This window comes from Triticum dicoccoides, chromosome 2B, assembly GCF_002162155.2.
Source record: "Triticum dicoccoides isolate Atlit2015 ecotype Zavitan chromosome 2B, WEW_v2.0, whole genome shotgun sequence".
NCBI lineage: Eukaryota > Viridiplantae > Streptophyta > Magnoliopsida > Poales > Poaceae > Triticum > Triticum dicoccoides.
Window position 1 is genome coordinate 699,462,579 of NC_041383.1, and position 27,472 is coordinate 699,490,050.

General features: G+C 44.1%; 1 protein-coding gene and 1 pseudogene across 1 annotated transcript; one reads left to right on the forward strand and one right to left on the reverse strand.

Annotated features, from left to right (window-relative positions):
• Positions 1 to 891: 891 nt before the first annotated feature.
• Positions 892 to 10,363, forward strand: LOC119365706 (annotated as a pseudogene).
• A 3,824-nt stretch (positions 10,364 to 14,187) lies between these two features.
• Positions 14,188 to 16,884, reverse strand: LOC119361172. The gene is made up of 4 exons (XM_037626512.1): positions 16,492 to 16,884; positions 15,097 to 15,609; positions 14,956 to 14,992; positions 14,188 to 14,850 (listed from the first exon to the last, which is right to left on the reverse strand). The coding sequence occupies exons 1-4, from the start codon at positions 16,882 to 16,884 to the stop codon at positions 14,843 to 14,845; spliced, it is 951 nt and encodes a 316-aa protein (XP_037482409.1). The 3' UTR covers positions 14,188 to 14,842.
• Positions 16,885 to 27,472: the final 10,588 nt, after the last annotated feature.

Genomic DNA, 27,472 nt, shown 5'->3' on the forward strand with positions numbered 1-27,472 from the left:
GACAAATGGGGGCGGGGACCAGACCATCCACGCCAGCGGCGGCTCTGATCGCCGTCGCCGCCTGCTGTGCGACGCTCCTCGTCGCGGCCGCGCCGCTGCAGCAACACAAGCACGTCAAGATCGTTAGTGCAGTAAACTGCTGTCCAAAAAGAGATGAAGCTACGATCGTCGAAACCAAAAACTTACAACACGAATGTTGTGAGAAACTGCGAGATTAGGCTGCTGGTCAAAGGAAAACTCAAACGATCGATTGTGTGCGACGAATCTGACAAAATTCGTCAAGAACAGCTTCAAACGGGAAGACAAAATTAAGAACTTACAGCCGACGAAATTACGAACCGATCGCCTGAATGGAACCGTAGCATCGAGGTGCATCTTTTTTGTGTAGAGCTTACCTCGAATCGAAGCACCGTTGTATAGATCGAAAGGGGCTAGGAAGAACAGAATTAGAGGGAAGGTTAATGGAGGTAGGAGAAGATAAGCACGCACAGGCTGCATACCTCGTATCCCTCCCATCTCCCCTCCTGCAAGTGGCCCACCTTGTGCGCTCGCCTCAGCCTCGCTCGAGAGAAACTAGGTTCCCAACGAGTCAGGTCTAGAGATGCTTTGAGTTTCGTGCTATGCAGACCCAATAATAAAACCAGGCAACCAAACAACCCATTCGCTTCCCATGCGGGCCTGGTTCTCACACAGTCAACCAAACAAGCCCACACCAAACACATCGCAGCCAGGCTAGCCTCACCAGGCAAAGATTCTTTGATTGTTTCAGGCACACCGCACACGCCAGGCTTCAATTTTTCCCAGGCAGGAAGGCCAGGCATTGAACCAAACTGGCCCAAATTAACCCACTCGACTACGCCGACGTATTACCCGTCTCTGCATCACGGTGGCGCCATCCCAATGTCTACGTGTTCGCATCGTTGCCATCAGGTGTGACACTCGAACTGTCGAACACCTTCTCTCGCGCCGCTCGTAGCCGCACCAGATCTGTCACCCCGTCCGCCATTGCGCCACCAGTGGCGCGAGTGCTTACGCGGTGAGGCAAATCTACCGCGCCGCGCGGAACACCGCGCGCTCCTGTGCGTGCGTCCTTCCCCTGGTGTCACAGCGCGGCCGTCCAGCGCGCGCTCGCGCCCTTCACGTGTTCGAGGGATTGCCCGACCGGCGAACCTGCGCAGGGTGCACGCGCGGGTGGCCGTCGCGCCGGCAGCAACGCCGGCAATCTCCATCTCTGTCGTGGACTGATGTCGTCGGCCCTGGCGCCACGCTCAGTCCAGGTCCGAGCTGGTCGGCGCACAGGTAAAGTAGGTGATTTTGTACCGCACATCTTGCCTCCCGCCCTGGCCAGATCACACATGTGTGCACACCAAGTAAATGTGTTGTCTGGTTACGGTCCTGCTACCTTCGGAATTTTGAAGTATATCCTGAGCATTCATATAGTTAATATCCTACTCTATATGCCAAAATCTGTTGCTAGCTAAAAGGTTGTACATACTTATCGGAAACCAAAGCATCTCAATTATGATCAGTGCCAAGCGATAACATGGCCCTTCGTGATGTTTTGTCCGGCACTGCTTGTACCATTTCTCCGGTATGCATGTGCGTCCAGAGATTCCAGGCTGCTATTGGCCCTATACCTATTCTTATTTCTGTTCTCTGAGCTCAAATACCGTGAAAGTGCCCAGTAGTTGGTATGTTACATCATAAGCTAGTATTTTGTACAAGGCTGACAGCTATGTTATGTTTCATTAGTATAAAGAGGCCGCCCAGCCAAATACACCATTAGTTAACGCAACTATGGGCCCAAGACTTGACTCACGGCCACCATAGTTCCACCCCTGTGCAGACCCCGCTTCAAGCTGACATGAGGGCCATGTACGTCAGTTAAAGGGATTCTAGCGTTAGTTGGGGAACTTAGCTGTTTTTAGTGCATACTTTGAATCATATGTTATTTGCGGCCTGCCATGTTCTTTGGTGAAGTTAGCTCTAGACACACTTTCCATGAAAGTGCTCTGTAGTTGGTATGTTAACATCATGAGCTAATCTTTTTTACATGGCTGACAGCTATGTTCTGTTTCATTAGTAAAGATGAGTGTATTGCACAGCCATACAAGTATACAACCAAATACACCGTTAATTAATGCAACTGTGGTGCCAAGACTTGACTCATGTGCTTCCTTGTAAGTTCCATATCTGTGGAGACCCTATCATCCTAGTTGTTACTTGGTAAAGGTAGCTGGTTTCGGTGCATAGTTTAACTCTCTCGTTTGCTGCCTCCCTTGCTTTCTGTCTTCCTAGTTCCTTCCTTTTGATGCATTATTATTGCCCTTCATTCCTCTGAGTCCATCTGTTTGGTTTCAACCCTGCACAAGGCCTGCTTTTGCTCCTGCCATTGTCGTGCTGTCTTAGGTGTGCGGGAGAGATGTCGGGGTTGCTTGGCACGGTTGTTGATGCGGCAATAGGATGGCTGGTGGAAAGCATCCTTGGGAACTTCTTCACTGGACATATGGAATCCTGGATTCGTGAAATTGGGCTTGCTGAAGATGTGGAGAAGCTTAAATTTCAGATGAGGTACGTGCAGATGGTTCTTGCTGCTGCCAAGGGAAGGAGGATTGACAATATGCCTCTGGCCCAGTCACTGGATGATCTCAGAGAGCTGCTTTATGACTCAGAGGACGTGATGGATGAGCTCGACTACTACCGACTCCAGCAACAGATTGAAGAAGGTGCTTCATTTGTCTAACCTGTTCTATTTTGGTTGCTTCCAGCTTCTTTTATATCGCTGTGTTTGTGAACGCTACTTGGCGTATAGTTTAATTAATACGTAACCAAGAGAGTTGAATGTCGTAGGCACTGCCCATCAGACTAACTCTTGCTTAATCATGATTTTTTCTGAATGATTCAACTTTTGTTAAATTTTCGACGCTAAAGGTAGAGATACCTTATGGAACTTTTATCAATTATTAGTACTTACATGATAATATTTGCTTTTGCTTAAGTGGCTCGTTTTGCTTGGCCTAAAATAACTGAAAGTTTTCTTATGCAGGGAAAGGTTGTACTGCTCCTACTGGTACTAATCCTGATGGAAGCTATGTGTCCTCATCCACTCTATCTTCTGTTGTTAAATTAGTACTCAGCGCCACAAGCCAAATAACTGATTGGATCTCACGCGGTAGAAAAAGGAAACGTGAAGAGGAAGGGCCAGCTCATTGTAACATACTGCCTTTTGAGATTAAAGATAACATTTCTAAGAGGATCAATGTAATAGTGAATCTTCTACACAGTAATGGCAATTCTGTGCAGGGGGCTCTTCAGCTTGAGATCTTGCGCCCCATGGCAGCATCAAGTAAGAGTCAGAATATTACCAGAAATGCTCACATGACAACTTCTTATTCAATTGAACGTCAGGTGTACGGGAGGGATGCAGAAAGAGATGAGATAATAGATCTATTGATAAAGGGGGGATCTAGTGATCTGACTATTTTACCAGTGGTTGGCATTGGTGGTATTGGGAAGACGACGCTTGCTAGATATGTATACCATGATGAAAGAATTACAAATCATTTCGATTTGAAAATGTGGATTTGTGTATCCACAAACTTCAGTGAAAGGAGACTGACAATTGAGATCTTAGAGCATGTCTGTAAAGATAGACAAGAGTACGAAAATGTAAGCAATTTCAATGTACTACAGGAGATCCTTTTGAAGTACATCAGAAAGAAAAGATTTCTGCTCGTATTGGATGACATGTGGGAAGACAAAGACAAGATTGGATGGATTAAACTCTTGGCTCCATTAAAAGGTAATCAAGTAAGTGGTTGCATGATACTAGCAACAACTAGAATGAAATCAGTTGCAGAAATGATACAAACGATGGATGAAGTCAGAATGAGTGGCCTCAATGAAAAGGAATTTTGGCTGTTATTCAAGGCATGTGCATTTGGTAATGAGAACTATGAGGGTGATCCTTATTTGCAGTCTATTGGCAAACAGATTGCTAAAGCACTAAAGGGCTGCCCACTTGCTGCACAAAGTGTTGGTGCACTTTTGAACACAAGTGTTAGTCATAAGCATTGGAGGACAGTTCGGTTCAAATGGAGATCTCTTCAAGACGATGCCAATGATATTTTACCCGTCTTGGAGCTCAGTTATGATTATCTACCAGTCCACCTTCAACACTGTTTCTCATATTGCTCTTTATTTCCAGAGGACAAACAATTTGATGGGAAAGAATTGGTCCATGCTTGGATATCATGAAATTGGAGGAAACAGGGCAGCGATATTTGGATAGATTAGTTGATTTGTGCTTCTTCCAAAAGGTTGGCTCAAAGTATGTTATGCATGATCTAATGCATGAATTGGCAGGGAAAGTTTCATCAAATGAGTGTGCAACTGTACATGGATTGCAACATGAGGAAATTCGATCAAGTGTTCGCCATTTGTCAATCATTACTACTGCTTTTGATAAAGATAAACCTGGCAGTTCTCCTATTGAGAAGTTTGATCAAATACTTCAGAAGGTTGGACCTTCGCAAAAATTGAGGACTTTGATGTTGTTTGGGAGAAGCAGCATAAATTTATTAGGGTCCTTACGTACTTTATGCAAAAATGCAAAATGTTTGCGGATCCTAAGAATTTATGTGACAGAGGCTGACGTCAGCTCTATACAGAGTCTGTTAAATCCATACCATCTTCGCTATCTTGAATATATTTGTGTTGGCCTTACAGACAGATTGTTATATAGAGTCTACAACAACACTGTCGCTGTGTTTCCTCAAGCATCGACAAGATTTTATCACCTTCAAGTGTTGAATTTGGGTATTTCAGGCAATTTTGCTGTGCCTAATGATATTTATAATCTTGTTAATTTGCGCCATCTTATTTCTCATGAGAAAGTGCATCAGGCAATAGCTTGTGTTGGCAACATGACCTCTCTTCAGGAACTAAATTTCAAGGTTCAAAATGTCAGTAATTTTGAGATAAGAGAACTTCAGTCTCTGAATGAGCTTGTGCTACTTGAAATTTCTCAACTTGAAAACGTGAGGACTAAAGAAGAGGCCAGTGGGGCCAGGCTGTTAGACAAAGAGTATCTAGAAACTTTGTCCTTGTCATGGCAGGATAACAGCACGAGCCTTCAGCTAGAGGCAGCAAAGGATGTTCTTGAAGGTCTTCAACCACATCAGGACCTCAAAACTCTAAAAATAATTGGATACAGTGGTGCTACCTCCCCAACCTGGCTTTCTAATACTTCCTCAGTTACCTTGCTGCAAATACTTCATCTAGAGAAGTGCCGGGAATGGCAAATTCTTCCAACTGCTGCATTGCTTCCTTTCCTTAGGAAGCTGACATTGATCAGAATGTTGAATTTAACGGAAATCTCATTTCCTTCCTTGGAAGAGTTGATCTTGATTGATATGCCAAAACTGGAGAAATGCATTGGTTCTTATGGAATGGAATTGACTTCCCATCTAAGGGTTTTGATGATCAAGAACTGCCCTGAGTTGAATGAGCTCACTCTTTTCCAGAGTTACTCTTCTTTCGACGCTGAGCAGAAATCATGGTTTCCATCTCTCAGGAAACTCTCCATTGGGCAGTGTCCCCATATATTAAAGTAATTTTCTTCTCTCTAAATTTTCCCTTTCAATACATTTGCAAATTGTTAGACACTTACTATGATAAATGATGTTGCAGCGACTGGCCAATCCTCCCACTAAATGAAATGAGGGCGCTCAGTGAGTTGGAGTTGATGGACCTACATGTTGTCAGAGTTTCAGTTCCTTCTCTGGAGAAGTTGGTGTTGACTAAAATGCCAAACCTGGAATTTTGCAGCAGTCTAACGACCCAAGGAGATCAAATAGGATGGTCATCCAGTCTGCGTAGACTTACCATCCATGATTGCCCTTGTTTGATAGTGTCACATCCTTTTCCGCCTTCTGCTCTGATTTCCGAGTTGTCCATCAGGGGAGTTCCGAGGCTTGCAAAAATGATTATAAAGCATAGATGGTTCACTATCGAATCTAATGAGTTGAGTGTGCTGGATGGATGACAGTATCTTGTCATTCGATAACCTTAGGGGCGTAACATTCTTTAAAATAAGTAACTGTCCAAATCTGGTCTCCCTTTCATGTGAAGCTTTCAGCCAACTCATCGCTTTAGAGCATTTATGTATATACGGCTGCCCTAATCTGACCATGTCAAACACTGTGTCAGAGGTTGTCCGGGAGAACAGTATGTCTGCAAGCAGCCTTGTCCTCCCATCTCTCAAAGGTGTCGCCATTTACGCATGTGGCATAACAGGGAGGTGGCTGACCCAAATGCTTTCACATTCAGAGTCCCTTGAGGAGTTGCTATTAACTAACTGTCAACAGATAAAGTCTCTGTCAATTAGCCAACCTACAGAAACGGGAGGAACCAGCAGTTTGGTTTCGGCGGTGATGACCTCAGCCCAAGATGAACATGAATTGAAACTGCCATACAATCTCCTACGTTCTCTCAAGAAGTTACGGATTCAGCTGAACATGGATCTGGAGTTCTGTGGAGGTAGTAGAGACCTCACAGGATTCACCTCACTTACGGAGCTAGTCCTTTTTGGTTGCCCCAAGCTGGTCTCATCGTTGGTGGGTGAAACGAAAGATGATGGTACCATAGAAGTTGGATTGCTCCCACCATCACTTGAAGACATTACTATCGGTTCTCTCCCGGAGAACTTGCAGTCCTTCACTCCTCTAGGACTTCTCTCCCTCAAAAAGTTAGATCTATTTTATGGCCCATGTTTGAAGCATGTACAGCTGCATTCCTGTACGGCCCTGGAGGAACTGCAAATCACAGGGTGTGTCCAGCTGGCTGTACTGGAGGGCTTGCAGTTCCTCACCTCCCTTCGAAGCTTGAATATCCAGATGAATTCCGAGCTTTCTTGTGCATGGGATCTCAAACTGCAGGAGCAAGAACAGGGTGGGAATCAAATTCAGCTATTTCCTCTGTCACTTGATAAACTTGAGATCACGGCTGTCACGGACAGGGTCCAATCCCATCTTCTGTCCTGCCTTCCTGCCATCACCAAATTAGCAATACAGGGAAGTCCAGAATTAACGTCTCTACAGTTGGCATACTGCACCGCACTGAAAGAGTTGGAAATTGGAGACTGCGACTTGCTTGCGTCGATCGAGGGCCTCCAGTTCTGTAGAAACCTGACATCCTTGAAAGTATTTAACTCCCCCGGCCTATCTTCCTGTTTGGAGCTTGTGTCGCACCAGCAAGGGGCCTCTGGGATCTGCTCTGGACTGAAAACTCTTGAGATTAGTGATGCGTCTGTCCTTTCCACGCCCTTCTGCAAGCAGCTCACATCTCTAACACGCCTAGAGTTCAGTCCTCGGGGTGGTAAACAGAGAGAGAGCTTGGTGAGCCTAACAGGGGAACAAGAGAGAGCGTTACAGCTTCTAACCTCCCTCCAAGAACTTGAATTCTCTTTTTACACGCATCTCTTGTCACTTCCTGCAAACCTTCATAGCCTGACCTCCCTTGAGAGGTTATCTATCTTTCATTGTCAGTGCATCACAAGGCTGCCAGACATGGGCCTCCCAACTTCGCTCAGGCACCTTCAGTTATCCTATTGTAGTGACGAGCTAAGCATGCAATGCAGAATGGCAGCAACGGAGAAGCTACGGGTCAGGATTGATAATCAGTATGTGAATTAATCACCGGTGTCTACTTCCAAGGTACACTTCCGGAGCATTTTCCCTACAGAAATAGTTTACACGCTCACCCTCTTCTTGCTAAAAGTTATTCATCTCTCTGCAGACTGGAGCCACCCGAGATGTTGTACATATTGCTGCGCTCGCTGTCACTGGCACATTTGTGCAACTGCCGTATACCTATTTGGCTTTCCATGAGCTACTCTAGCTGCATGATGGATGGACCAAGGAAACCATGTTGAAAGTGGCAACTCTTTTGTTTTATCATGGGCATTATGAATTTCCGCTCATTCTTGTGTCTTCTAGTTGCTGGCTGGGTGTGAGCTATGCTGTAGCAAGACTTACCATGGTATGTTTTTCGCTTTTAGTTTTATATCCTGGTTAGATTTGTCAGTGGCTGAGTGCTGTAGTTGTTGGTGATATTATTTTCTGAATCATTGTTATTTTGTTAGTTGCTCAAGCATTGTTATTTTTTTGCTAGGTTTGTTATTCAGTAAACTCGGCAACGGGCCGCTGGAGCGCAATCTCACATAGGATGCTATCATGTTTAATGAGTGATGGCTACACATTAATTTGTTGGTTGCCTGGCGCTACCATTTCTGGTATGTCCAGTTTATTGTTTGTTTATGATCACCGTCACTAACACGTTACACGTGAGTGCACCTTTTCTGATTCATCTGTCGTACCTTATCGTAGACGCATGTGTTTGCCTGATTTTAAATGTTGATCATATGTTTCAGCTCTCGACATGTTATATCGTAGTGAGAAAGAAAAGAAAGAAAGCGTGTTTTAAGAAGAAATAAAATTTTGTTTATGAATCTTACGTCACTCAGCCTTCTATTAACACCTTCGTCCTGTAAGCAGAACGGAATTGCTCTGCGGTAAAATTGCATATGAAATTATCCCAGTCCTACAGTGAACACAATGGGCGTCTGTTATGCAGCTTTTTTTATTCTTTTAAACAAGAACCTAATAAACTAGAATTGAGTCAGTGGAAAAAAGGTGCCGTACACAGATCGTACAAAAATCATCGCACGTGTAGCTGCACCCAAGCAGAATCAAGTAGGAGCTTATTTGACTATTGTTTTACACTTATTATTCTGGTGCCTGCACATCTAATCTAAGTAGGATGAATTTACTGATGAGCCGCTAATCATGGTGCCAGGTGTGCTGATGACCTAGTGTGGATTGGCAGTTGAGCCATGTCCAAGAACCAAGAACATCTGAAGACAATACAGCAATCAAATCAGTCGGTGACAATCTGTGACTAAAACTGGAGGCTGAAGTCGGAGGTGGGGTGGACTGTTATACGAACTGCAGCCTAGCAAATACGAGTATGTTCGGACTCTGAACTGCATGGAGTTTCATGGCACCAACCACTGATTCAAGAGCAAATCAATGAAGATCAATCGCGAGTGATCACACACAAACCCATGGATGGAACCATATATGGAGAGGGGAGACCATTTCTTCACGGAGGCACCGAGAAGGCAGCTGCCTGGTGCCGCTTTCGCTTGTCGTGAATACAGAGCCACACATAGGAAGCCGATCATCAACGGCTTTGCCATAGAACTATCTAAGTTTTTTTCTTTGGAGATAATGAACTATTGAAGTTTTTTTTTAAAAGAACTATCAAAGTATTGTATTGGCAGTTTGGCACGCCATCATTAGTTTGCAAACACCGTCTCTTTTTTGCTTCCTCCATCACCTGATCGGCTCACGACCTCCATCTCCTCCTCTGCTGCCTCCTCACTTATCAGCAGCAGATCGATTGTGCGAAAGCCGGTCGGGCTCGACGGCAGGGAGGCTTGATTGATCGTGAGGTGAGGACCGTCGAGGTCGCTCAGCTGAAACTGCGGGCATGTACAGTCCTCCCAGATACTGTTTCAAGGGACGTACTCTTCTAGGAGTACTGCTGAAGAACACCTAGTGGAATGCTACGTACCCTTGCGGGTGGGAGGGCGATGCTATTGCTAGGTGCGTCGGGCTGCAGCGGGCGATGAAGTGTTGTGGCCTGTGCATAAACATCATATCACCATGCTAAATCCTCTCACACTATTACTATTTGATTCATATGCACACCGTTTGCATTGTTTGTTCATCAGTTTTTTTTAATTCAAACAGGGCACTTGGATGCTTAAGGTCATCATGTTATGTCACGGCACTTGAAATCTTCGGTCAACCAGGGATAACTGATTAGTGACGACTGATGAGATGACCACACATTTTTCTTGATGGCAGGCGCTACCACTTCAGGACTTCAGGTACGCTCTGTTCATTGCTTTGTTTATCATCACCCTCACCAAAATGCCAGTGCACAGTTCTTGATTCATTTTGCGCACTTATCTTAGATTCATGTATTGTATATGGTGGATGTCTTTTCTATCCGACCAAGTTATATTGTAGTACCAAAAGTATACAAATTCCAAAATTTCTGAAGCATGAAACATGCATCTAACCTAAGTAGGATGGATTTACTGACCGCCGAATCCCTATGATGGTGTCAGGTGTGGTGTCAATCGGGCCATGTCCAAGAAAAGCTGAGGATTGTACAGCAATCAGTCGGTGACGATGTCCGATGAAAAGTTTAGGCTGAAGTGCAACATCAGCCTGGGCAGGGTCGCTGAAATTCACCTGTGTCACATCCTACTGAGAACCAGACTTGTAAATCGAAGAAATCACAAATCTAGTACAGTGATAAGCTCATGATGTGGTGACCCTTTGAGTAATTGGGGAATTTGCTACAGTAGCTAAGGATATATGTAGGGATTTGATAGTTCAGTACATTCGATATATAACCACTCACTCGCATGCAGGCACTTGTATAGTGAGTTACAGCCGCGGTAAATAATTGATTGATGAAAGTAAACAGTGATTAAGCGGGGCAAAAGTAACACTAGTTTAGTCATTGGTCTTGATCCACCGTTCATCTCATCATCGTCAACCTTCACTGTAGGATCTTCATAACTGTAGCTGAACTGGTATACGACAGTTAACTGAATAACATGAACCGGTATACGACAGTTAACTGAATAACATGACGCTTGAAGAACAGGATTCAGCTGACAGTACCTCCCCTGAAGAACATACTCGAGTACTTGACCTCAAGTATAACGATGAGGGAATTATGCTTTGATGGCGCTTGCAAAGAAATTGTGGAACACCCATTTGATGAAGGGCCTGTTCGGAGTCCCTCCGCTCCGCGACTCCGCTCCCAGAGCTGGCGGAGTTCCAGTCAAAAACCGCGGAGCGAGAGGACAGGTACTCCGCAGATTCTTAAATTCTGGGGAGCTGGTGGATTGCTGAACAACTTCAAAGTTTGCATCTTCCCAATTGGTTTCATCTGGTTCGAGATTTTCCCACTCCTCTAGCCACTGAGTAACAAGAACTCCGGTACTTCGGAGAGATCTTGTTTCCACAACTGCTAGACGCTCAGTCTTGATTCTGCCATCTTCACCCACTAAAGGGAGATCTGACCTCGGCACTGCATGTGTGCCTAAGTGTTTTTTCAGCCGACTGACATGGAACACAGGGTGAATGCCCACAGAGGTAGCTGCAATTTACATGTCCCACTGTCAATTCTTTCTAAAATTTTGTAGGGCCCATAAAACTTGGTACGTGGTGAGCTTGATGGCTTGTAGGGTTTCATTCTAAGATTAGACCATATGTATTCTGAAGCTAAAAGTTGTCACTGGTTAAACAAAACATAAATCTTTCTGAACAGAAGCAGAACAACATTTTCGGATGTTAGTCATGCAGAAATGAAAATTTTGAAGGCACTAACGAGAATTCTCTTTTGTCATTTGTATTTAGCCTACCCAGCTTAGCGCACTAAACTTTTAGTCTAACGTAATCATATCCACTAAAACCTAATCCATTGTACTGTCTTGATCCTCGCCCCTCTGATGGACTCCAAGCCTTCCACTCCTAACCTCCACGCATGCTCACTAGCGACCTTCTCTCCGGTGCGCAATTGCACAACTTTGTTGGTTATGTTGTACTTATTTTTCTATATGCATGCCTTAGAGATTTTCGAGTTCTAGCAAACTTTCACCTTTGTATTTCATGTTCACTATATAATTAACTTAGTATTCGTTTTCGGCTATATCCGCTTACATATTCTTTTCTGAATTCACCACCAGAAACTGAAATATTTCTGTGAGCCCAAAACCGACAGGAAAATAGGGAAAACCGACAGGGAAATGTTTTCCTGTCGGCCGGCCGTCACGATTAGCCGTCAGGCATAGCTTGACAGGGAAACTAATATATGTCTGTCGGTTGGCCGACAGGACCTTAATTCCTGTCGGTTTTCTTTCTTTCCTGACGGGTTTGGCCCGACAGGGATAAGCGGGCATCAGGTTTAGCAAATCAGTGCAGTGGTCTGCTCCTGTCAGGCATTACCGTCAGGAAAAATAAGAAAACAATAAACAAAAAAAATAGTACTCCTAATGGTTTTCCACATGGTTGTTCCACTCAAAATATTCAAAGCATAGACACATCAATAGTTTACATTAATCACAGAGTTGCGAATTCACATAACTTCTGATCAAATTGCATAGAAGTTATATACATGGATCAATGGTCAACAAAAACAGAGACCAAAGACACTGGTGCATCAACCAAATATTCAAAATTCGAGACCTCATTTTCTACAAGGTTCTGCTACAGCTTTGGTTGCAAGATGTTCTCCAAGGATACCCTGCACTGGACATGATTGAACTTGTAAAAATGTGCAAGTGTCAACGATTTGCTACAGTAAGATAACAAGTAACAGGAATAATACCTATTTCTTCAAGATGTTCTTCAATTTTGCTACAATAACCTATTTGTTATCTCAGTTTCAGGAATACTACCTATTTTTTTCAAAATGTTCTTAAGTTTTGCTACAATAACCTATTTGTTATTTCAGTTTCTCACATTAGCATGGGTATAATACCTAAGTTTTTTTTTCAACTGAACTTAACAAATTTGACAAAATAATTGAGTGATTTGTTCTAGAACCCTTAAAATTTGATACAAACACAACTGAAAAAAATCAATTATACTAAAAACTTGAGCATGCGCTTCTAGGTTAATATGACAGGACTATCTACAACAGCTTGAGTACATAAGTTATTAGAGGTTTCTTGTGTGCCTAGGGTGTTTCCTTCTTAATATAAATGCCACACGGGCTAGTCCCTATTTTTCAGGTTTGCTGCATTAGAGGTTTCTTGCAAGTCAAGCTCAAATTACAGTATCAATCAGTTATTCGATTTCAAAATAATATGGTACAGTTTCTTGCCTTGATAGATAACCTCATGTTATTGTTGAAAGCTCTCTGTCTTTGTCTTCATGATGTTCCTTGTGCCTGCCATGCTACCGCTCCATGCTTTCTAAATCCCAACATAATGAAAGAGAATGAAACCAAAAGGTTGGACAAACAAAACGAGAGAACAATTTATTGTGGTACTGGAAAAGATCCCAACAAAATATAAAGAGTGGCTACGTTCAAACTAAACCGACATAGCAGCTACTTGCTCAACCCAGATATCATGATCTTGAGGACACATGACATATGATGGTAATATACAGGAGACAACTTGACAACAAAGTATTCATTATAATACTTCGGAGAAGATGATGAAAACAAAAGTAAGAGACCATACCTTTACTAGAGTAAGGGCTCTTACATCTCTTTTAGATCACGAATCTTGTATTTTGCTCCAAATCTAGATGAACTACAAACAAGAAAGAACAGATCTCAAATAGGTGTTGGCCAACATTTAATTTCTAGTTTGAAGACATACACCATCAAAATATGGAAGGGATTAGGTATACACATTTGAGATTTGCAGAATAATTGCTAAGCTCTTCATCATTGCCACACACTACAATCGATAATACTAAGAAACCAAAGCATCATCGAATTATTTGATTTTTCTACAGTAGACAATAGTACCTCTTCTTCATTTGGAAGAATATTATACAATTTCTTCTTTCCAAGTGATAACCTCAACTTCTTGCTGCAACCTCTTTGTTGCACTAATGATGTTCCCTGTACTTTGAATGCAACTCCTGTTTTTGTACTGGATAGACAAGTTAGAGAACAAACTGTTATTTTACTGGATAATAAGAGAATTAAAAATCGGTAGAAGGAAATATAATGGAAATAAAATTCAGATTGAACCAACATAGTAGCTATTGCTGAACACAGGTAAAAACCATATCTTGATAAAGAGCCATAGCAAAGCTTAGATCTCTTATAGTTCCTGAATGTTCAGTTTTGCTCCTGATCTAGATGAACTAAAAACTAGGAAAATCAGACCTCAAATCGTTGTCATCAATATACAATTTTTAGGTTCAGGGGCATACATCAACAATGTCTGGAAGTTGTATTTTAGCATTTCCCTTTTACCAAGCCAACTATACTTCAAAGTTTCATATAAGTTTGCCAAAGTTGCATTACATAGTGTCCGACTAGTGAGGCTGGCACTTACAAATAATATGGATGCTGACAAGTATAAATTCACATATGAAAGTATAATAAGAAATAAAATTTCTCACATTCCGAGCATTTAACACTGGTGCGTGCGACACAATGGTAGCCACTCCTTTGATGTTTACCATTACAGTAAGTAAATGAGTATGACCAAACATATAGAAAAGTTCAGATGGTGCTATGAGCTGCCTTAATACTGATGTGATACAAAGGCAGCCACTCCTTTGATGATTTACAATTTTCAACTAGAACGAAAATTGTGCAGTACCACAATCTAGTACTCTCTATAAGGCACTGTAGTATGCCATTCCTCTCATGACGCTGGTCCCGTACAAACTAGCAATGGTCTGTACTAGCTAGTAGTAATTATCACAGGATTAGGAGCTGTTTCATGTACAAATATCAACATAAATTTCAGTCTTTATCTCCTAATTCAGTAGTTTACAAGCGTGATCTTGTGATTCTCCTGGTGAAAGATGCTGCTCAGTCCACAAGTTTATTTTCAGTCAAGTACTTAGCACTGCTACTACAACACTGAAAAATTAGATTTTTACCTTCTCTCGGCTCATCTTGATTTAGTACTCCATGAGGGCGGGTAGCAATCAAAGGGAGGCTGCGTCGCCGGTGAAGGTGTACTCCTTCGCCGACTAGAGAGGAAAAAAAATTGAATTCCCTATGCACCTGTTGTCCGAACATAAGACAAAAGCAGTGTACGCACAGAACTTGCTAATGCACGGTGAAAATAAATTATGTTCCTGCTGATGCCTTTGTCAAGATGGTACTTACTACATAGTCCTTGAGAACAAATTGACCAAGCCAAATCCTATATGAAATAGTATGAAAGAGAAACAATTGGAAATATTAGCACCCAACTAAATTGGAGTACTAGTTAATTAGCAAGAGAAACCTGTACGTGCGCCGATTTACAGTTTGGAGGAGATGGCACCGTGCGGAGAGCTGGCGGGGAACGGAGCTGGAGATGGAGAGAGCGATGGCCAACAAGCCACCAACGGGCTGGTGTAGAGGAGGCTGTGCAGAGGGTCGGAGCAGGCGGTAGACGGCGCATGACGGCGACGATGTGAAGGAGCACATGTCAGATCTGAAAGGACGGAGGAGTGAGAGGCGGAGGCTATGGTAGAGGCGGCGGTCGGATGGGGGCGAGGCGGAGCTCCGCTGTGGGTGGGTGGGAGGGGGGGCGCTCAGGTGAGCTCGGGGCGTCGTGCACCGGTGGTCGGCCGGCGCTGGGAGGTCGGAGGCGATGAGATCTGGGGGCACAAGGTGGGTTCGGGAGATTTGTGGCTGAGGATTTGCCTTATCCAGAGAGCCGAGCGGCCTGATAAGGCGCGAAAAGCAGCGGTAAGTGGCGAAAAATTCGCGCCGCGGTAGCGTTTTTGGCGGTGGGCCGCGCGCCACGTTCTTAATTTCTCTGTGGGCTTCGGACTGACAGGGATAGAAATTTTACTGTGAGTGGGCTACGGGCCCGACAGGAAAAATATTTAGCCCACAGTAAAATTTCAGTTTCTGGTAGTGATTTCCGCGGTGGTATCATTTTCCACTGAAAAAAAAGACGGAAACAATTCAGTTTCGTTTTGCTCCCAACCGTACTTGAGTTGAAAATGGAGTAGAAGATTTCCCTGCCACCGAGGACAAGGACAGTGCCAGTGACACAGATTGTGCTTCGTAGGCATCACCCGATCGGACTTTTTCCATTACCATTTTGAGTGACACTCGATCGGTTGCTGCTGCCAGATCCAGCAAACCTAATTAAAGTAACCGATGAGAATTTTGAGTGACGCTCGCATGCAAGCACTTATATAGTGAGTTACAGCCGATGTAAATAACCAATGAAAGTAAACAGTATTAAGCGCCATGAAAGTAACTGTAGTTTAGTTAAAACAGTCTTCGGCCCTGATCCGCCATTCATCTCGTCATCGTCAACCTCCACCTTAGGATCTTCTTAGCTGTAGCCAAACCGGTATGCGACAGTTAACTGTATAACATGACACTTGCAGAATAGGATTCAGCTGACAGTGCCTCCCGCTGAAGAACATACTTGACCTCAGTATAACAATGTGGGAGCCATGTTTTTTTTTTCGAAACGGGGGAACCATGCTTTTATGGTTCTTGCAAAGAAGTTGGGGAACACCCGTTTCATGAAGTTTGCATCTTCCCAAGTGGCCGGCTTCTTCTGGTTTGAGATTTTCCCACTCCACTAGCCACTGAGTAAGAACTCCATTATTTTTTTAAGGCAAAGCAGAGCTTTATAGATTAACGGCGCTCGGGCATATCCCCCGAGACACAGGCAGGCACAGCGGGCGGTACAATAGAGTTCCACTCCATACAAACACTAGGTAAGCACATACGACCAATCTGGGCTAATTCATATGCTATAGATTTCGCCGTGCGCCTACATGGGATCACGCTACATTTCGCGAACCACATTTTGAGCTGGAGCTTCAGGTCTTCGATGATCGCAGCATACTGCGAGGGGTCGGCTATTCGGACGTTCATGGCATCAGCAAGCAGCTGCGAGTCAGTTTCAAAAACGACCCGTGTGGCACCCAGCTCCGTCGCAGTCGTGATTGCCGCCGACAACGCGTTGACTTCAGCCCCAAACGCATCCAGATTAAATTTGAGAGTATGAGCTTCAGGCGGTTTCCATTTTGCCAAGGCCATGCTTCGCTTCTCCGGCGCAAACACTTGTTCATACTCCATAGCGGTGCTTCTAATCCGCCTTATGAGTTCCGGAGCCTGCAGCGGCAACTGTCCTTCACGTATTTTGTTGCGCTGGTTCCACCATTGCCACCAGAAGATTATGATCAGGACCCTTTGCTTCTCGTTCAACTCCCAGAGCTGGTCTATCATCGCATGTACACATGTGATATTTTCCAGCCGCATGCGTTCTTTTTCCAGGCCTAGTCCACGCCACACTTAGGAACTCCATTATTACTTCAGAGAGATCTTGTTTTCAGAATTGCCAGAGGCACAGTCATGATTCTGCCATTCACCCACTAAAGGTGGATCTGTGCAGGGTAGTGCTGTCAAGACCCAGCCTGTATCTAGAGATCGATCTAGGGATTTGAGAGGGAGAATTGGGGAAGAACGTCGCCCAGATCCAGATATTTCTATTTGTATTTGGTTTACTTGGCCATCTAGGCAATTCACAGAATTCACGATGCGTTTGCCAGCCACAGCCCGACTGTTATATAGGCGATAGCTCCCGGCAACGGGGTGAAACGGAACAGTAACGGATAACAGTAAGACTCGATCTACGGCTAGCGATGAACGGTAACTATGAGGAGCCATCTCAGCCGTCCATTTCGCCCGAAACGTTATCACCTGAAATGCTACACCTAACTGACGCTCGTCGACACTGGTTCAGTCCTGACATTACTCCTCCCTTGAGAGCCGACGTGTCCTCACGGCGCTGCTTGTTTGCTTCGCCACGCACGTGTGGTGGTGCTGAAGAAGTCCGGGAACGTATACTTAATGAAATCAGCATCTTCCCACGTTGCATCTTCAGTAGGCAGGTTGATCCACTTGATAAGCCATTGGACAACTGGTGCATTGCTGCGGGGAATTTGGCGTACCTGCAGTACTTCAGCTGGCCCTGTTTTCACTGTCCCGTCCGCATTCACCAATGGTAGATGAGGCCCTGGGATTGATTTGTCCCCCACATGCTTTTTTAACTGACTGACATGGAAAACTGGGTGTATTTGCACTGAACTTGGCAGTTGCAGTTTGTAGGCACATTTTCCCACCTTTTGAATCACCAGGAATGGGCCATAAAACTTGTTTTGCAATTTCAGTGCTCCTCTGAATCCAAATGCTGCCAATCTATAAGGAGCCATTTTGAGATAGACTGGTTCTCCCACTTGGAAAGTTCTTTCCACCCTCTTTGTGTCTGCATATTTCTTCATTCTGTTTTGAGCTAGTACCAAGTTTGCCTTCAACTGTTGCAACATTTGCTGTTTTGCTGATAGAAAATCTTGGGCCTCAGAATCATCAGGGCCAGGAATGGTGAAAGTGCGTTATATCGACTAGAAGGGGGGGGTGAATAGGCGATTTTTATGAATTCTTCACTGAGGAATTTGCTGGTGAGGAAATTCCTTAGCGAAGAACTACTTGCAGCGGAATAAGTACTCAGAAGTAAACATAACAGGATACTAGCATGGTCATCATGATGAAATGAAGACAAGCACAGAGTACAGAAAGCGTAATCACAGGATAACACAAGACGAAGACAAACAGACTGAAGAACTTGAACTGAGGAATTTGTGAAAGTCTTCAGTCAAAGTCTTCAAGCACAGATATGAACAAACATTCAACACAGTAATGAGGAAATGAAAGGGTTGAGGAGATAGAACCAGTTAGTTGGTGAAGACAATGATTTGGTAAACCAGTTCCAACTGCTGTCTCAGTTGTACGTCTGGTTGGAGCGGCTGAGTATTTAAACTCGAGGACACGCAGTCCCGGACACCCAGTCACTGAGCCGCAACTCAGGACACCCAGTCCTCACCGTATTCTCCTTGAACTAAGACCACGCAGGCCTCGTCCAATCACTCGTGGTAAGTCTTCAGGTGACTTCCAAACCTTCACAGACTTGGTCACTCGACGATCCACAATTCCTCTTGGATGCTCTAGACCTTGACGCCTAACCGTCTGGAAGAAGCACAGTCTTCAAAGGTAATAAGCGTCGGATCCACGCAGGATCAATTTCTTCAGTGATGCTCAATCACTTTGGGTTTGTGGGGGTTTGGTTTTGGGATTTTTCTCACTTGATGATTTTCGCTCAAAGTCCTCGGAGGATGGGTTGCTCTCAAATGACAAGTGTCAAGTTCTCTCGGAGCAGCCAACCAACTAGTGGTTGTAGGGGCGGCTATTTATAGCCTAGGGAGCAGCCCGACATGATAAGACATAAATGTCCTTCAATGATATGACCGTTAGGTGGATAAGATATTTTGGGACAGCCGGCGCGCAGCACAGCAACGGTCGGAATTTTGACTCTCAAATTCCTCAGGGCTATCATGTTCCTCACTGTGTAGGCAATTCGCACTGGCGAATTCCTAACTCCTCAGTCAGAGCAAAGTCCTCAGTGACCAGAAGAACTGCATCTCTGTCACTGAAGAAAATGACTGAACTGTATGAGATTTCCAATGGCTTCACTCGAAGGGATTGGTAGGTGTAGGATTTTGAGTTGAGCATCACATGGAAATTTTTCCTTAGTATTTCCTCGACCCCCTTTAACAGTACGGTGTTTCCTATGACTCAAGAAAGAGAAAATGAAACTTTGAAAACAAAAGTCTTCACGCTTCATGTTCCTCAAATGAATACCAAGTCTTCAAGGTCACACCAATTTCTTCACTTTCAAAGTCTTCAGAAAGTCTTCAGAATATCAAAGTCTTCAGTCGAAGAACTTCATTTTTAGGGGTCGACTTTCTCTGTAAATATCAAACTCCTCATAGACTTATAGACCTGTGTACACTCACAAACGCATCAGTCCCTTAACCTATAAGTCTTCAATACACCAAAATCACTAAGGGGCACTAGATGCATTTACAATCTCCCCCTTTTTGGTGATTGATGACAACATAGGTTAAGTTTTCAACGGGGATAAACATATGAAGTGTAAATACTGATATTGAGGAATTTGATTGCAAGATATAGAAGAACTCCCCCTAAAGATGTGCATAGTGAGGAATTTGCTTTTGAGGCAATGCACATTTGAAGGGTTGAATCATGGAGATCTCCCCCTATATCTTGTAATTCATACACGCATTTGATATATAATATGAAGAATTTGAAATGCATGATGAAATATGGTGCCTGATGAAATTCAGCATGCGTGCAATAATATTAACGAGGAATAAGCATGCCGAAAGCATCAAAAGTATCGGAGCATAGTGCAACAGAAGTATCAGAGCACCATCAAAAGTATCAGGGCACCATCGGGTTTAAGATTACAACTCGATCCAATAAAAAGTTTCGGAAGAACGAGAGTTGTAACTTAACAAAAACGCCCATAATATAAACCCGCTTGAAGACTAACTCAGATTTCTCCCCCTTTGTCATCAAATGACCAAAAGGATTGAAACTGAGGAGTAACGCCCCTGAAGAATTTCAAGTTGATGGAGGAGCGCCAGCATTGTCGGGGTTGCTTGTTGAAGTAGGGCCTGCCGCAGTGTCGTCCAAATCTTCATGCTCATCAGTTTCACGCGATGAAGAATAAGAGCTGGCCACCAGATCAGGAACTTTGACTCTCTTGAATTTCTTCGGAGGTGGTGCAGACTAGTCAAATGCTTCCTGGAGACCCATAGTCTTCAGTTCTTCCGCGCTATATACATGAGTGAGAACAGCCCAGGTGCGGTTGAGGGTTTCATGAAGGTGATAATGGTTTTTCTTCACTGCATTATGTGTTGAGGTCATGTTGTGAAGAATTGCAGCAAACTGACGCTTTACCCATTTGTGATTGCGATCAACCTTCTGATGAAGACTGAGGAGTAACTCACGGTCAGTCATCACCCTGGGTGCTGTGGCTTGAGGCTTTTGCTTGGCTGAGGTATTTGCGGCAGTGTCATGTGTGGCAGAATCATCATTGGTTGAGTAAGATGTAGCCAGGCGAAATTGACCATCCAATGGACGAATGCCTTCATCGATCATAGCAGCTGCCATGCCTTTATCATCAGATGATGAAACTGGCCTCTTGAGGACTTCAATGGGAGGCAAGTAGCTACCATGGTTCAGAGTGTCAGCTTTGTAATTCAGTGAAGATCTTGCCCTTATGAATCTCATAATCCAAGGCGCATAGGGCTTCAGCTCAAAAGGTGACATAGCAACATTAGCGAGAGTCCTCATGAAGAAATCATGGAAGTTGACGGGAACGCCATGAATTATGTTGAAAAGCATGTTCTTCATGATGCCAACGACATCTTCATCATTTGAGTCGTGGCCTTTGATTGGACTCATTGTCTTCGTCAGGATGCGATAGACAGTCCGAGGCACATAGAGCAATTCCTTGACGAGGAATTTGGTTCGTGGGGCCTGCCCTGGCTTCAAAGGATTCATGAGCACTTGCATACAATGATTTGTCAGTTCAGGGTCGTTGTAGATGCAACGTGCACTGTCATGGGGAGGATCGAGAGGAAGAATACGAAGCAATTCAGTTGCCGGTGCCTTGTAGTGAGTGTTTTCGGTCATCCAATCCAACACCCATGAATTGACATCTTCAGCGTCTCCAGTGATATGCAGTGTGGCGTAGAACTGAAGAATGAGTTCTTCATTCCAATCACAGATGTCATTGCAGAAATTGAGCAATCCTGCATCGTGAAGAACACTGAGGACTGGCTCGAAGCATGGCAGAGATTCCATATCCACGGGAGGAATATGTTCATGATCGAAGATTTTGTCCTTGTCAAATAGCACTGAGGAATAGAAGTTGGCTTGACTAGCAGTCCAGAAACGCCTCTTCCTTATGCGAGTAGAGTCATATGGGTTGTAGTCAGTGAAGAACACATGCTCGGAAAAGAAGTCTTCAGCCTTGAACTTCTGTTTGCTTGAGAACGGGTTCTTTGGTTTCGGCAGAGGAATGTCAGTGATTTGCAGTACTACCTCAGGAATCGCGATCTCAGGTGCTTCAGGCTGAGGGAATTTCTGGTTCCTCTTCTTGTGCAATCTGCGGATCAGCAGCAGCAGGTTCTTCAGCACTAGTGGCTGGAATTTCTTCATGAACAGAAGAAGTGGGATGAGTTTCTTCAGAGCCCATTTGAACAGTTGTTGCCGGGGACAGAGGAATCTGTTGAATAGGAGTGAAGAGAGGAGTATTGGGATGCTGACTTTCCCAAAAGTCATCATTCATCACTGGGGTAGTGTATCCAATATCCACATCTTCATCTTCAATTTCTTCAACACCAGCCTCTTCAGCTGTGAACTGAGGCATAGGTGAGGAAGTGACTGTCGCTGAAGGGATTGTATCCACTTCAATTTCTTCATCAATCTGCTCTGACGAAGCAGCAAAATGATTTTCTTCATCAGATCCGCTTGGAATCTTGTAGTCTTCTCCAAAAGGAACAATTTCCTTTGATGACATGGAGGAAATTGGAACGGCATCAATTGGATGTTCAAGAGAGCTAGTCATTAGCTTCATTTTCTTCGCAGCTGAAGAATTTGACGCAGCTAATGCCTTCCTTTTCCTCACTGCAGCTCGCTCTGCAGCCTTGGTCTTCTTTACTTCATAGGTAGAAGGAAGAATTGGAGTTGGTGTAGGCGCGGGAGGAGCTGAGGACTGTGGTTGATTTTCTTCAGGCGCAACTGATGCAGTTGCCCTGATCTCTTCAGTTTCTTCAGGCGCACCACTAGTGGATGTCCTGGCAATTTATTCAGCGGCTAGAATGGAGTCATCAGCCCTGGAACTTACATTTTCATCAGCAGGCTGAAAGTCATCAGCGGTGCTGGCATGTTCTTCAGCAGGTTGAGTAGAGTCTGCAGCCTGAGGATTTTCTTGTTGCGATGGGGCTGCAACAGTTGACATTTTCTTCGTCAGGTTGACGAATCTCACTTTGGCTCCTTGCCAATCAGCATAGTATGCATCGAAGTCCTTGCTGAGGGCTTGGATCTCAGACTGAGTCTGGAGAAGTTCCTCAGGTGTCATTCTGACAACGTTTTTCTTCAGGAGCTTCTCCTTCCTGTATTGAGCCTTTTTGATTTCACGAGCCTTTTCAAACTTCCATTTCTCTTGAGAGATAAAATGGGTCAGCATGTGACTTTGACCAGGAGTCAGTTGAAAGTCAGGCATGGGGGTGTTTGGATCCTTGTGCCAGAGGTCAATGTAGTTGAGGATTTTCCTCGGATCCAAAAGCAGTGGCACAGATGTGCCTTTGGCTCTGGCGGCCTTCACTTGCCTGTCTCTGATGATTTTTGCAAGTTCTTCATTAGAAGCTTCATCATCAGATGGCACTTGGAATGCAACATGTTTCTTCCTTGGACTTGGCCGAGGACCGCGTCCAGCTGTTGCTTTAGTCTTCAACAGTGTGGGGCCTGATGAGGACATTGGTGCAGCTGAGGAACTTGCTGAGACATCAGAAGCAATTGAGAAACCCTGAGTCCTTTGACATGTAGCCAGATGCACAGGAGTTGAGGACTTTGAGGGAGCTGCTGAGGACTTTGGTGGAGCTGTAGCAGTCTGAGGAATTTGCCGTGAGGGCGCAGCTGAGGAACTTGGCCGTGAGGGCGCTGTTGGTGAAGCACTTGGCTTACGAGCAGGCTTCTTCGGCATTGATTTCCTCGGTTTGACCGAGGTCTCAGCAGCAGCAGCAGCGGCAGAATCCTCATTGAATTTCCTTACTGCCTCCTTGGCCTGTCTTGCCAATTTAGCTTGGCGCCTAGCCCACTCTTCAGGAAAGTCCTCACCACGCTTGATGCTGGTGGGATCAGCTACTTGGCCAGGTGCCAGTGGAGCTCTTGGGCATGGAGGATTTAAGGCGAATTTCTTCATGTACTTTGGAGTAACATATCGATATTCCCTCCATTCTCGTGCCCATCTTCGTTCGATCCTATGAATGCGCACTTTGCGCTGGTTTTTGTTCTCTTTGCCAAATTTGGCTTCATCAGGTGTGCAATAATCCTTGTATATGTCATCAGGGATTTCGAAAGCAGTCATGACCTCCGGTTTCTTTCCTCCTTTCTGCGATCTCTTTCCTGCAGCCATTTTCTTCAGATGAGGAATTTGAACAATTGAACACTCTGAAGAAGTATGCAGTTTTTCTTCGAGGAACGCTGCAAATGAGTTAAGTTGATGAGAACCTAATGATTCAGCAGCGGACATGAGTACCTGTGAACAGAGTGTAGGTGCAAGGAATTTGGAGAGGTCATATGCGTTCTCAGAAGATTTTTCGAAAAGACAAGTTTTGAGGAATTTGACCGGTTGAGCCTTGAGGAATTTCACTAAGCGTTCTTGTCTTAGGTTCCAGAGTTGTACAGATCGAAAATCCACACAATTGAGGAATCTTGAAGAAAATGATTGCTTAGAGAAATGGATCAAGAGCATGTAGTGTGTGAGGTGTTCATATGTGTGAGGATTTGAAGAATAAAACACCTTTGAAGATTTTCAGGAAAACTTGAGAATCAAAGTGAGTAATAAAAGTAACTTTTAATTACCCGAACTGAAGAACACGACGAATAGAGATGAACAGCGGTGAAGTTCGTCAAGTTAGATCTCCCACGCCCTAACTTGGCAGAGGGAGACAGCTACGGAGGCGGCGGAGTGAAGATTTCCGGAGCCGGCGCGAGTACGACGGCGACGAGGTTGAGGCAGCGAAGCTCTTCCTCACCGGCGGCGCTAGGGTTTGAGGAGCTCGAGCGAGAGACAGCGACCGAGCGGAGTAAATGAAGTGAGGAAGGGGGAGAGGGGTATTTATAGCCATGGTGAAAACTGTTCGCCCGAAGATTTTGGGACGAACATGCCCCTGCCCTTTCTCCTTCACGCGACATGTGTCACCCACGTACTGTGCAGATGAGATCGTGTAAGATCGTGGGTGATTATAATAATGCATCGTGGGATGCGGAACGGTTTGAGCGGCAAAACCGAAAATCTGGATAAGATTTGTTTTAAAGTTTCGTTCGCAATTTCTTCAGCTGACAAGGACACAGTGAAGACTTTGAACGAGTTTCAAATAGAACGCACATGAAGAATTTGTGAATAGATTGGGTTAAATATAGCATAGAGGGGGAAGGGTCCGATCACATTCACTTAGCAGAAAGAGCAACTTGAAGAAATAGCCATAAGTGAATGTTGTAGAGGACATAAACTCATATATATATATATATAGCCAATGAAGAAAAACGACGGAAACAGTGAAGATTTTGCAAAGTTGAAGAATTTGAAAACTGAAGAATTTCAAAAATTGAGAAAAAAAAACTCAAATTGAAGATTTTCAACTTTTTGTGGTGGCGTAACCCACCGTATAAGAATGATGATTTCAGACACCGCGTACAATTGTCGTAGGGTTCTGAGAATTAAATTCTTCATTAATTTCTTCATACTTAGAGTGTTATTCTTCATTGATTGAAGAAAAATGTTTCTTCATGTGTTGCACATCTAAGTCATCAATTTTGCATAAGTGTTAGGATGTGTGTCCTTTTCAAAGAACATTCGAAGACTCTAAGATATTTAGCTCACACCGCAACTTGCTAAATCTCTTCTCATCCAAGGGCTTAGTGAAGATATCAGCTAGTTGTTCTTCAGTCTTCACATGCTCGATGGAGATGTCGCCCTTCAACACATGATCACGAAGAAAATGATGATGAATCTGAATGTGCTTTATCTTTGAGTGCTGAACTGGGTTGTGTGCAATCTTGATGGCACTCTCATTGTCGCAGAGGAGAGGCACATTCTTCACGTTGACGCCATAGACCTTGAGGGTTTGCTTCATCCAAAGCAGTTGAGCACAGCAAGAGCCAGCAGCAATGTATTCAGCTTCAGCAGTAGACAGTGATACGCAGTTCTGTTTCTTCGAGGACCAACAGACCAAAGATCGTCCGAGGAAATGACAAGTACCAGATGTTGACTTGCGGTCCACACGATCACCAGCATAGTCAGAGTCAGAATATCCAATGAGATCAAAAGCAGAGCCCTTGGGGTACCATAATCCTAGTGTTGGTGTGTGAGCTAGATATCGAAGAATATGCTTCACAGCCTTATGGTGTGATTCCTTTGGTGCAGCTTGAAATCGGGCACACATGTAAACACTAAGCATTATATCTGGCCTAGATGCACATAGGTACAATAAAGAACCAATCATGGAGCGGTATACCTTGTGATCGAAGTCAATACCATTTTCATCAGTGCATAGATGGTCATTTGTGGGCATAGGAATTTTGACGCCTTTGCAATCTTGCATGCCGAATTTCCTCAGTACATCTTTGAGGTATTTCTCCTGAGATATAAATATGCCATTGCGCTGCTGACGAATTTGAAGACCTAAGAAGAATTTCAATTCTCCCATCATAGACATTTGATATTCTTCACTCATCATATAGGCAAATTCATCACTATAACGTTGGTCAGTACAGCCAAAAATAATATCATCAACATATATTTGGCACACAAACAGTTCACCATCATAAGATTTAGTAAAGAGAGTAGGGTCGAGTGAACCGGGTGTGAAGCCATTCTTCACGAAGAATTCCTTCAATGTATCATACCACGCCCGAGGGGCTTGCTTGAGGCCATAGAGGGCCTTATTGAGTCTGAAGACTTTGTCAGGATTCTTTGGATCTTCAAAACCTGGGGGTTGAGCAACATATACTTCTTCCTCAAGCTTACCATTGAGGAATGCACTTTTCACATCCATTTGATATAAGGTGATATCATGATGGTTAGCGTAAGCAAGTAATATGCGAATAGCCTCAAGTCTAACAACAAGTGCAAACGTTTCATCGAAATCAATTCCTTCAACCTGTGTGTAGCCTTGAGCTACTAGTCATGCCTTATTCCTCACCACAAGGCCATTTTCGTCTTTCTTGTTGCGGTAGATCCACTTTGTGCCAATGATATTATGCTTGCGAGGATCTGGGCGATTGACCAATTCCCAGACATTGTTAAGCTCGAACTGATGTAATTCTTCTTGCATAGCGTGAATCCACTCTGGCTCCAGAAATGCTTCATCTACCTTAGTGGGCTCTGTGATAGAGACAAAAGCATAGTGCCCACAAAAGTTAGATAAATGTGAAGCTTTTGAGCGTGTGAGAGGACCTGGTGCGCTAATGTCATCGATGATCTTCTCCACTTGCACTTCTTTTGCAACGCGAGGATGAGCTGGTTGTCGCTGAGGAATTTGATCAGCATTTTCTTCAGCACCATTTTCCTCATCATGTTCTTCAGGTGGATCAGCTCGACGTTCTTCATGAACAGGAATGAATTCTTCAGCAGATTCTTCAGTAGGAATGACATCCTCAGTTGCCTTAAACTTGATAGAATCCTCAGGTGCTGGTTCATCTAACACAGAAGGTAGGTGCTCTCTTTGTGAGCCATTAGTTTCATCGAACCGCACATCTACAGTGTCAACAATCTTGTGAAGAACAATGTTGAAGACTCTGTAGGTGTGCGAGTCCTTTCTGTAACCAAGCATAAAACCTTCATGTGCTTTCGGTGCAAATTTAGAGTTGTGGTGAGGATCTCTAATCCAACATTTAGCACCGAAGACTTTGAAATAACTCACATTGGGTTTCTTGTCAGTGAGGAGTTCATAGGCCATCTTCTTGAAGAATTTGTGAAGATATACTCTGTTGATGATATGGCACGCAGTAT